Genomic DNA, 11668 nt, shown 5'->3' with positions numbered 1-11668 from the left:
GTGTGAATGTGATCACATCTTAGCCCAGTGACAGCCTGTCGACCTGTCCAGGGTGTACCCTGCCTCTCACCCTATGACAGCTGGGATAGGCTCCAGCCCCTTGCAACCCTGAATTGGATAACAGGAAGAAAATGTATGGATACTAACACTACTATTACTAATAATATCTGTCAGATGACTCTTTGCCAGACAGATGTATTGTACTAGAGTGTGATAGCATGTGGATTTCCTGTATCTGTCTTTGCAGCAGCAAAGTTGAATCAGTCTGTCAAAGAAGGTGCTCTGTCTTTTAGGATCACCAGCTCAAATGGTGCTCCCACAGCAGACCACAGAAAACTACACTGCACTCACAACTGAGTGATAGAAAATCTGCATCATTTTGCTGCACACAAAGGATCTCAGTTTCCTTAAGAAAAAGAGCCTGCTCATCCCCTTTTTTGTATACAGCCTCTGCATTTGGCCTTCCAGTTCAGCCTGCTGATGTGGAGGCCCAACTAATTGTACTCCTCCACCACGTCAATATAGTGATGTGGAAGAGCATAAAAACCAACTTCAACTTCCATTTATGCTTGGGAAAATTCAAAATCAAATACTATATGATCACTGTCAAACCTTGAGCCTTTATAGTTTGTGCATGTATATCTATTAAGTTATATATTGTGTATCAGAATGTGAGACAGAAGCATACTCTTTGCCCTACATTTAATTTGGTGGGATGTAGTTGTAAGAAGCTGATATAGTAGTCACCATAGTTGCAGTGTGGGAAATGAACAGGGCGAAATGTATTTATTTCCTTGTTAAATAAAGCCTCTGCAGTATAATCAAATATGAATGCAACAGTGCAGCAAAGAGAAAGGTTAATGCATAATTTTAATGAGACAAAGGAAAAACATTTTTTGCAGCATATGTAAAAGTTTGGGCACCACTGTGTTTATCAATTAATTGAATACAGAATGCAGCTTACAGGGAAAAAAAAAACTAGACCAAACTACTCTTTGATGTGATCACTCTTTGCTTTTAAGCATGCCCCCTTGTGCACAGTTTTAAAGGTGCAATTATAACGCATGTATATTTTGCCACATCTGTAATTTGGATTCATGTCTGATATCCAGACTGACTCTATGATTTTGAGATCAGAGAAAAAAAATAGAGAGAGAATCACTGCACTTTATCACAGTATTGTAAAAACTCATGTTTTAATACATCAGCATTTCATGTGAAACCTGAATCTGCTAAACCTAACAAATACACGTGGTAGGGGGGAAAAAACTCTGAAGTGTAGATGAGTGGAACGATGACATTTTGAGAAACTGAGAATATTCAAGTAAAAGTACACTAACTGCTATTTGGATTATACCACACCAAACACATCCAGAAAATAATCAGTACCTCAAAACAGAACATGCTCACACTTTCAGGTATGCACTAAGCATACCTGAAACAATTAACAATTACCATTAACTTACATAATGACACAAATATCCTGCTTATTAAGGAAAGGTTTCTGTGAAGACTAGAAAAGGAGGATCCCAGGTAATCAGCAAACAAACAAACTGTCACTCTCTACACCTCACTGTGATACACACACACACACACACACACACACACACACACACACACACACACACACACACACACACACACACACACACACACTACTTATCATCCTGATCATCCTGAGAGCAAAAGCCCATATGGCAAGCCTCACACAGGGTCTTTTCATGGGGTTTGGACCTCACTTTTGTAGTGCCCAAGCCCGAGCTCTCTCCACTGTCGTCCTCCTCCCCATAGCAGTTCTTCCGGATTTCAGTAAACAGTCTGAGCAGAGCTTGTTTCACTTCGTCCTTGTAAAAACCGGGGAGATGAAAATTGTCATCTTGGCATCGCCGACATGCTTGTCCGAAGGGCCGCATGATCACCGTGCCCTTACCGCCTCTCAGCCGATAACGGAACAAAAGCACCACACGTACCGAAGGCCAGATCCTTCTGCAGGATGCACACTGGAAACTGTGGGGAAATGATTATAGTCTCTGGAACAGTGGTGATTTTTCAGGTCAGCAACTTTGGCTGTAACCAATCAATGCTGTGAACTGATGTTTTTGATTGTCAGATTGCCACGCCAGCAGAAAAGCTTCAGTATTGATTAGCTGGGTAAATCTTCTGAATCACAATAAAGCAGGATAATGTGCAGTTACTGCTCTAACTAGGTGCAGAATCAGTTTTTTTCCACACAGAATTATATTAATACTGTCCACAGATGCTCCCTGTCACACAATAATCTCAGCAGGTGACCCACAAGCTCATGTGAACATGAATAAGGTAGTGAATGAGAAATCACAGAGCAGTCTTTCTATTTATACCTACTATCTGAAAAATTGTTGATGGCTTTTCTTTGCAGCGTAATTTTTAAAATCTTTTCACTGACTGTTACAGTTTAGGGCAAATAGGGGGTGTACTGACTATTACAAATGATACATACTTTGCATAGGCGCAGTGGAAGAAGACCTTCAAGCCTCTCTTAATGTCCTTCTTAGATAATTTGTCCGTCTGTTTGTAGCTGAAGCTGAGTGCCCATGGGTCTCCACAGCCCAGCCCACTGTCACCAGCTCGTTGAAGGTGTGCATCCACAAGGACGGAGCCCAGGCTGGACAAGTGGAGGGAGAAGCGCGTTATGCTGATGCTGTACAGACAAGTCAGACTGTTCTAGCCATCGTTACAAGAATGTAAGAAACGCTTTAAAACTACGTTAAAGTGCTGCAGCACGATGAAAACAAATACTGGACCACATCGATTAAAATCAATAACCCATACAGTTTTTTTTTTCTAAATAGGCTAGCGAGTTACCTGTATATCTCGATGGTCTGATACATAAGGTCTGATATTTGGAGACCTTCTGGGAGACGAAATGAAACGTTGACATGAGACAGGGTTTGACTTGGAAATGCTGTTCTACAGGCAGCTCCTCTCTTTACTTATGTGTGACGTCTGGAAAACGAAACTTAAAAAAAACAAACAAAAACAAAACAGTTACAGCACAACCTTCAACGATGAGTGTATTGGCAGCTTTAGGGAGCAGAATTAACAAACACTCTGTAGGCTACTCTTGTTAGTCATTTTCTTCTATTTCTTTTATTCGCATTAGTATGGGGGGGGGGCATTAGCTGCTGCTTCTGCGACAAAATACACTCAAAGAACAAACAGCACCTCAAAGAGAGAAAAACAGAGGCGGATGTACAAACGAAGATAAAATCTTGCTGCGTCGTTTGTGTTGCGTGTGTGCGTTTGTCATGTAACCTGCAGGATTATGAGGGCGAGGAGCCGCAACAACGCCCCGCCCACTCTCCGGAAGCCAGAGGCAGACAGTGGAAGACCCACGAGACGCGCAAACATGTGCAAAGTCCTTCTACAAGTACTTCTGGCCACTCTAGTACTGGCTCAACTTATACTTTTATATCATGTTGTAAAAACTCTCATTTAACATCTGAGTCTGACAAATGGAAAGTATGATATTAATAAGTATGAACACATATCAGATGCCCCACTTTAAGGGGGGACTGCACTGAATTTTTATCGCTTGATCTCCTCCCACATTTTGATTGGCTCATTTATAGAAACGTCAATAGGTGCGAATCTTTGCATGCATCCCTACTCAAACTACTGAAACCCAGATGTTTAGCAGCCAGATCAGCAGCAAATATATCCACAGATATGACTGGCTGCAAACCTTCAACCTGTATAGTGTGTGTGTGTGTGTGTGTTTGTCTGTTAAGTAAGATATATCAAATACATTTTCACAAATGTGTCCTAACACAAGCATACTCTTTGCCCCACATTTAGTTTGATGGGATGCAGTCTCCATAGTTGCAATGTGACTGCAAAATGTGTTTATTTGCTTGCCTAATAAAACGTCTTATATGCATAGATTTTAGCAACCTCGGGAATACGTCTTCATTTTTTTGCATGAAGGTTGCTTCATCTTGGAGAATTTGCCACAGACTCCATGACCTGCAGTTCATTATGACTCTGGCTGTACTGTGATTTCTTATGCTGTGAGAATTCAGGATCAATCAGAAGCCTCCCCAACAGATAAAACTGTTTGTGTGTGTTTCTGCGTTGTGACCCTTGTAAATCTTACGGTATTGTTTTAGTATAAGGCCAGTATATCTTGCTTCAAGTTTTCACTTGTATCTGCTCCACCTATCAACTAAGTGTGGCGCAAAAAAAGATCTGAAGTATAGATGAGTACAATAACAAATCAATATAGATAAAGTGAGATTATTCAAGTAAAAGTACAGTTATTTCTGGCATGTCTGCCACACAAAACAAATCCAGAAAAGAATCAAGACTTTATTAGTAGACACAAAATACAATGAAAAACCATAAATAAATGTATATCATGTTCTTAAGAGCATAAACTTTAAAATTTGAAGGAAAAGTTCATGAGCAAAATGGGTAAAATATCCCCCAAAATACCCCAGGAACCGGTAAACAAATAGAGTTTCTCTGAACACCTCACTTTGACACACACACACACACACACACTAGTCATCATCCTCGTCATCCCGACAGCAAAGGCCCATTTGACATGCCTGACACAGGGTCTTCTCGTGGGGTTTGGTCTTCACTTCAGACTCTGATGAATATCTTTCATTATCTTTGTCGTCCTCCTCCCTGTAGCAGTTTTTCCGAATTTTGAAAAACTGTCTGTGCAGGGCATGTTCCACTTCTTTCTTGTCAAAACCAGGGAGACTGAACTTGTTGCTTCTGCAGCTACGACAGGCCTGACCAAAGGGACGCACGATCACTGTCCCCTGGCCCCTCAGCAGCCGGTACCGGAACAACAACGTCACACGTGCTGAAGCCCAGGTCTTTTTGCAGGATGCACATTGAAAACTGTGGAGGAATGATTAGATGGCGTTGGACAAAAATGTATTTTTGTGTCAGCAAATTTTATAGCTTTCCTTTTCCACTTGAAAAAACTGAGCCTGCCTATGACTTTCTGGATTAAACAATATAATGTGCTCCTTTGGGTCAGCATAAAGCAAGACCTACTCTCAGTCACAGTCATGTAGTCAGATGACCTGCATGTGCGTGAGAACAGAAATAAGGCGGAGATGGAAAAAGCAGCAAGACAGTGTGTGCAATTATATCCACAGTCTGAAAACTTGTTGCCTCCTTTTCTTTTAAGCAGCTTTGGTTTTGCTGTTGTTTTGCTTTTCTTTCAATCACTATTACTTTATATATTTTAAAGTTTATAAATACTGGATTTTAGACAATGCAGAGAGGGATACATACTTTCCATAGGCACAATGAGTGAAGACCTTCCAGCCTCTCTTCCTCTCCTCATTGGTGACCATGCTTGTCAGGCTGTAGTTAAAGTTGAGAGTCCACCGGTCTCCATAATCCAGCTCATTGTCATCATACAGCAGTTCATTAAAGGTGTCCAACCATAAAGAAGGAGTCCATTCTGGACAAGAGAGGGAATATCTGATCCTGTCAGTTGAGTATACAGTAGGTCTGTTTTATACTTTACACTAAGTGTAAAGTGTAAAAAGACTGTTTTTGTCATGTCCTGGGCCATTTGCCCAGCATTTTGTGTTTTTAGTTTATTTCCTGAGTGTGTCCTCCCCAGTATGTTTGATGTCATGTTCCCAGTGTTGTGACTCGTCTGCGTGTTCCTTGGTTTATCACTTCCTGTTTTATTTTGTCAGTATGATTTCCCTGTGCTTCGTGTCTAGTTTTGCTTCCCCCCGTGTGATTAGTTTCATTTGCCTCACCTGTTGTTCCCTGCTGTTTCCTCTTGCCCTGATTACCCATTGTGTATTTAAGCCCTCAGTTTTCATTTGTTCTCTGTCGCGTCGTTGATGTTTTGTGCCCGCATGTTCCTGTGTTCCCTGTGCCTGCCCTCCGTCCCCCTTCCAAGGTTTTTGTATTTATTTTCCCACCTACCTAAATAAATACCGCTTTAAGTTATGATTAATTCTGGAGTCCTTCATGTTTGCCCTTCCTCGCCCGTTTCCTTCCCGGCCATGACAGTTTTACACTTTTAAGATTAGTGTTAATTAACACTGTGTGGAAAGTGTTGTGATATAATGAAAGCTGAAAGCGCTGACAGTGCAGCCAGGGTGCAAACCTGAACAAAACAAATGTTGCGCTGCAGCAAATATTAGCGTATGTTCCGCCAAACAAAAAGAACCAAAAGCATGTTACCTGTTGATATGTCCATGTTGCTTGATTATCTGTCAGATGAAGAGCTTCTGCTGATGCGATGAAACGTTGATGCGAGACTGTGTTTGAATCATGAATGTGCAGGCAGTACCTCTGCTTATGTCCTGTCACCAGCTGCTGTACGTTTGGAAACCGAAACTTAACATCAGTTTCATTTTCCATACAGATGGTGCAAAAATATGAAGCCAAGGTCCAACATTGCCTCTTGTACAGAACCCCCAAAGCAGTCAACAGGTAGTAAAATAATGTCTGACTATATATGAAAAATATCAGTAAAAGTGTAAAAATTGTAGTTTCAACTTTAACCACATTATAAACATTTGAACTTCATGTAGGAGTCAGGAGTGGTTCTGCAGCTCTGTGGTCTTCACCTGATCCCTGGTTGGTTTCTGTGAGGAGACACAAACCCAGCCTCAGTGGGGTCATAAGTTAGTGTACTACTAGTGCCGGACTCAAACCCAGAGGGCTGTGTCATATCAGGAGGGGCCTCTGGAGTGAAACCTGTGCCAAATCAAAACATGAGGATCCCAGAGGGTTGTGACGACACTTTAGAAAAAATAGGTAGCAGCCACCAGGAGTGCTCTCTGAGGTCCTTGAGCACAGTCCAAAGGTAAGGACCAAGGCTTCATCAGGGCCTGTGAGGAGTTATTACCCAACATAAACAACTGCTTAAATGTGGAATAAAATTTCAGTTTTCTCATGTGTTTTTGACTTTCCTTGGTGACGTGGCATTCTTATCTCAAAACATTTTCCACCAGAGGGGGAATTTTCTCCAGAGTATTTTGTACAAACACCCAGGAACACAGTCACCTTCAATAAAACTGCTGCATGTCTGTCCTGATAAGCACTACAATAACTTTAACCTTTGGCTCGCTTCTGACTGTTTGCATGATGAAGAAAGTTTGTCCAATCTATGCAATCAAGTTTTTAGGTAAACAGCATTAGAAGTTTTATTCTTAGCAAGCATTTGTGCCTCTGTGTTCTGTGGCTGTAAGACGTTTGTTTAAAAAATAATAAATTAAAATTATTTAAATGCTATTATTTCTCCCCTCTTTTTTTTTTTTTTTTTGTTTGTCTTTATACAACAAGAATTGAAAACTGGAATAAATGAAAACAATGCAAGGTGCTCAGAATTTTACATTATACTCACCTTATAGAAAAAGCTAAAGGTCATAATGTTTCAATTTGGAACCATTTAAATAATATAATTAATAAATCATCTAGCAGAAACAGAATTAAGGAACTGAATACAAATGGTATGATTATTTCAGAAAAGGGTTCTGTGGCATATTAATTTAACAAATACTTTATACAATCAGTAGAAGAATTTCCATGAAATGTTTTCAGTTATAACTAATAACATAATAGCTGTGGAATAGTTATATTAATTTCACACCCAAGAGGTTAAAGAAACAGAAATCAGAGAAATTATTAACAAATTACCAGATTCTAAGACAAAAGTTATACATGGATACTTGTTTCATTAAAAAATACAGGATTTTATTGACAAAAACACATCTTGTAAATTACCAATTAGCGATAGGAGACTTCCAAATGGCATAGGAAAAAGGCATAGCTACTCCTGTTTTTACTTCCTGTCTTGTTAAGGGTACTTGAGAAGGTTGTGGCAGACCAGTTAATTAACCTATAGAGACCAATCAGTGCTTTCATCCAAAACAGTTTGGTTTTAGACCACCATGTTCCACAGAAACTGTTATTTTGTTGAAAACATTAAGTACTGTTTGGATGGTGGCAGTGTTGTGGGCCAGTGTTTCTTGATTAAATAAAAGGCATGACACACTGTCAGCCATGACATACTCTTCTCTAAACTCTTTAAATGTAATTTTTCAAAACAAGCAGCTAACTGGTTTGAGTCATATCTTCATGCAAGACAGCAGTGTGTGAAGGTTTACCAAGAAAAATAAAATTTGTTTGGAAATAGAATAGGTATTCCCCAAGGATCTGTCCTTGGCCCATTCCAGTTTAGTTTGTTTATCAATGACCTGCCTGTTGTCCAACAGCTAGCTGCCAGCTTTATGCAGATGATGCATTTATATATGTACCAGCTAAGTCACCTGGTGAGGGAGAAACTCTAACAGCATATTTGGATAATGTTCAATAAATGTTCAATAAATTTAGACCCACATCGCAAATTTGATAAGCATGTAAAGAAGAGTTCAAAGATGGTTAAGACTAATGTGAATTGTTTTAAGTTAATTTGACATTATATATCCACATCAGCAGCTCAGTTATTTATGCATTTCGTGATATTTTCTCTTTTTTTTTATAGTGTATGACATCACCATCTAGTAAGTATCTGACATCTTTATGCAACCAAACTAGCCAAAGATAAATTAAAGCTGCGGTCATTTTAATATAATTTCATAATTATTCATACTTTTGGAAATAATTTTCATTTATGTGTCTTTCTTACACTATATTTTTCTAATATGTGCATTGTAGTTTTGCATTTATAATGTATTGTGGTTTTGTCCAATAGAAAGGGACAAGGGCTGAAATTAGCAATAGCTACAAACTATAAATTCAAATAAGTCCTTCCAGAAGCAAGTCTTTCCTCTCTTCAGCCATCTTAATACACATTTGCGAACTTATGTGGGCAGTTATTTTGAAGCATAATCTAAATCAATTTGAATTTCAGTCATAATAAAATCAGCTTGTGTTGAATTACATTGCATTTATTTGCATTTCTATCACAGTAAAAGATGAATAAAAAAAAAAAATCCCCCAAAACACATCTTTGTCATACTTTTTTGCAATGATTTTATTTATATCAATAGATTACAATAAAAAAGATAGAACATTTATCAAATCGGATTATTAGTCCTGTTGGTTTTTATCCCAAGTTTCTTCTTAATAATAATAAAAATTATTGAGGAAAAGTTAATGTGCAAACTGGAAAAGGAGAATGTCATGGCACACACACACACACACACACACACACACACACACACACACACACACACACACACACACACACACACTTCTACTCGTCATCCTGACAGCAAATGCCCATGCAGCAGGCCTCACAAAGGCTCTTCTCATGGGGTTTGGTCCGCACTCTGCTGGACTCTGTTGATGAGACACCGTCATCATCATCCTCCTCTCCGTAGCAGTTCTTCCGGATTTTGGCAAACAGCCTCAGCAGAGCATGTTCCACCTCCTTCGTGGAAAATCCACCCAGCTCAAATTCATCATCTTGGCACCGACGACAGGCCTGACCAAAGGGCCGCATGATCACGGTCCCTCGGCCCCTCTGAAGCCGGTAACGGAACAACACTACCACCCGTGCTGAAGGCCAGGTCTTTCTGCAGGATGGACACTGAAATCTGTGGAGAAATGATCAGAAAGTGAGTCAGAGCACCGAGCTATTTTCAGGTCAATAGTTATCAGTAACCTTGCTACCTCCGTGAAAATGTTCACTATTAGCATATCTCAGCTTGTTCTGAGCAGTTGCAAAGCCAGATGACTTTATATGGGCGCATGTATTCTGGGTAGGGGTGAGGTTGGAAGGGAGGATCGTGACAAATCCCTGCAGGCCAGTTAGTCATTTTTTTCCCTTCTTGCTTATTGTTTGTTTATAGAGGTGTGACTGCATTGTAGAGATAAATAATGAGGGATAAGAAAAAATAAGACATTTTATGCAATCCAGAATTCATAAAAAATTATGGTCACCCTTTTTTCTTTATTATTTAAAAACCTGCTGTGCTGCTGAAATTTGTCCTGTGGGGTAAAAGGCCATAGAGAAAATGGTTCTGAAAACATTCTACATGTGATCAGCCCTCCAATCACATCCAGAACTGAAGATTTTAGTCTGAAGTATGTCACCTCGTGGCTTCAGCATTCTTTCTGATTCAAAATTAGAAGAAGGTTCTTCCCCACTGAAGAAGACTACTTCCCTGTTACACAGTCATGTCAACATACCAGTTGCTTGCTCATGTGAACAGGAATGGGTGGAGAGTGAGTATCCATAACAAGGAAATGTTTGTATCTACGGCTACAATTAAAAGTTTAGATGGTCTCTTTTGCAGTATAAATATTAATATTTTCAGTGACTATTACCTCGTGAGGGCCCTATTTTAAGAAAATTAATAGATATTTTGACAAAAAAAAAAAAAATACAAGGTACATACCTTCCACGGGCACAATGGCTATAAACCCTCCAGCCTCTTTTCCTCTCCTCCTTGGTGACTGTGTCTGTCTGGTTGTAGTTAAAGTTGAGAGTCCATTGGTCCTCATAGTCCAGCTCATTATCATGATACAGTAGTTCATCAAAGGTGTCCAACCATAAGGAAGGAGTCCATTCTGCACAAAAGAGTAAAAGAAAAAAGCTAAACTGATGCTGTGCAGTCAGTAAAATAAACAGCATGTCTGTAATTTGGAAAGCAAAAAGTTAAAAATGTAAAGGCACTGAGGAAAATTGAAAAAAAAAGGATTTTCCCACTATTTTCAGTTAAGATGTCTGATTTAACACTGCTGTTTAAATGCTGACGCAGCGGCCATGGTGCCAGGCTGATCAAAACAAACACTGCATAACAAAAAATTTAAAAAATGAATAGAAAAAATATATATATACAGAACGTGTTACCTGTGGATCTGCCCATGTTGCTCAGTCGTGGTATAAATCTGCCCGATGAAATGAAACGTCGACGTGAAACAAATTGTGTTTGATTCGTGAATGTTGCTCTGCAGCGAGCTTCTCTATTTATGCTCTAACATCAGCTGTTCGTGTGGGAAACGAAACTTAACATCAGTTTCGTTTTCCCTCCAGATGGTGCAAAAACAAACAAAAAAAACCTCAGGCTACATGAGTAACACGAGCAAAGTGTTTGCAACACAGTTTGATCTTGTTAAACTGATGACAGATATACACAATCTTATTTTATTAATGAATTTTATGAATGACCTGCAACATTGTAACATGTGTCAGTGGATTGCTTTTATGATTTGAGTTTTCGTCACATTTTGAAGCCACATTGCCACCGATCGAAACTTCAGCTAAAAAGATATTCAAGTTCAGCTCAGCAGAGGGCAGTATAAGACAGACTGTTAACACCATGCTTTAGTGCTGATAATAAACTGGAGCTCGGTGGAAACAAGTATTTTAAGGACTCTTTGGATTTGCCTCAAGATGATTTGTCATAAGCAGGATCAGCTTTCCATTACGATACGTAAGCATGGTTACATATAATATATTTAGCATTGCTGGAAACTGGAGAACCGAACCAATTGTGGTCATACAGGTAATTCTGAATGAACCTGACAAAAGAACAGAGCTGCTGTCTGTCTTCAGTGACTAGGTTATATTTCTCTAAATCCAGTCTTAGACTGAACTGCACTGTCAGCCTGTTTTGTGGGAGATAGTCATCATCACACTGTTGCATGTTTACATCTTTAACATTCTCGGTCACCTGCTGGTTTA

At 39.4% G+C, this 11668-nt stretch overlaps 3 protein-coding genes across 3 annotated transcripts; all 3 read right to left on the bottom strand.

Annotated features, from left to right (window-relative positions):
• Positions 1 to 904: 904 nt before the first annotated feature.
• LOC115788442 (receptor-transporting protein 3-like) lies at positions 905 to 2952 on the bottom strand. Its single transcript, XM_030741466.1, has 3 exons — positions 2845 to 2952; positions 2480 to 2644; positions 905 to 2007 (listed from the first exon to the last, which is right to left on the bottom strand). Exons 1-3 carry the CDS (start codon positions 2868 to 2870, stop codon positions 1656 to 1658), a joined length of 543 nt encoding a protein of 180 aa, XP_030597326.1. The 5' UTR covers positions 2871 to 2952; the 3' UTR covers positions 905 to 1655.
• A 1382-nt stretch (positions 2953 to 4334) lies between these two features.
• LOC115788153 (receptor-transporting protein 3-like) lies at positions 4335 to 6641 on the bottom strand. The gene is made up of 4 exons (XM_030741093.1): positions 6600 to 6641; positions 6211 to 6345; positions 5296 to 5467; positions 4335 to 4893 (listed from the first exon to the last, which is right to left on the bottom strand). The coding sequence occupies exons 2-4, from the start codon at positions 6224 to 6226 to the stop codon at positions 4542 to 4544; spliced, it is 540 nt and encodes a 179-aa protein (XP_030596953.1). The 5' UTR covers positions 6227 to 6345; positions 6600 to 6641; the 3' UTR covers positions 4335 to 4541.
• Positions 6642 to 8992: 2351 nt separating this feature from the next.
• Positions 8993 to 10973, bottom strand: LOC115788154 (receptor-transporting protein 3-like). Its single transcript, XM_030741094.1, has 3 exons — positions 10835 to 10973; positions 10380 to 10551; positions 8993 to 9575 (listed from the first exon to the last, which is right to left on the bottom strand). Exons 1-3 carry the CDS (start codon positions 10848 to 10850, stop codon positions 9233 to 9235), a joined length of 531 nt encoding a protein of 176 aa, XP_030596954.1. The 5' UTR covers positions 10851 to 10973; the 3' UTR covers positions 8993 to 9232.
• Positions 10974 to 11668: the final 695 nt, after the last annotated feature.

The sequence above is a fragment of the Archocentrus centrarchus genome, chromosome 11, assembly GCF_007364275.1.
Source record: "Archocentrus centrarchus isolate MPI-CPG fArcCen1 chromosome 11, fArcCen1, whole genome shotgun sequence".
NCBI classification, from domain to species: domain Eukaryota; kingdom Metazoa; phylum Chordata; class Actinopteri; order Cichliformes; family Cichlidae; genus Archocentrus; species Archocentrus centrarchus.
Note: the sequence above shows the minus strand (reverse complement) of the source record. Positions and strands in the feature narration are given on the sequence as shown.

Excerpts from the sequence above, each read along its gene's own strand:
- LOC115788442 (XM_030741466.1), bottom strand. The coding sequence starts at position 2,870 with ATGTATCAGACCATCGAGATATACAG. Across the intron at positions 2,645-2,844 it reads CAGACCATCGAGATATACAG|CCTGGGCTCCGTCCTTGTGG; the intron begins GTAACTCGCTAG and ends CCACTTGTCCAG. Across the intron at positions 2,008-2,479 it reads TTCCACTGCGCCTATGCAAA|TTTCCAGTGTGCATCCTGCA; the intron begins GTATGTATCATT and ends ATTTCCCCACAG.
- LOC115788153 (XM_030741093.1), bottom strand. Across the intron at positions 4,894-5,295 it reads ACTCATTGTGCCTATGGAAA|TTTTCAATGTGCATCCTGCA; the intron begins GTATGTATCCCT and ends ATTCCTCCACAG.
- LOC115788154 (XM_030741094.1), bottom strand. Across the intron at positions 9,576-10,379 it reads AGCCATTGTGCCCGTGGAAG|ATTTCAGTGTCCATCCTGCA; the intron begins GTATGTACCTTG and ends ATTTCTCCACAG.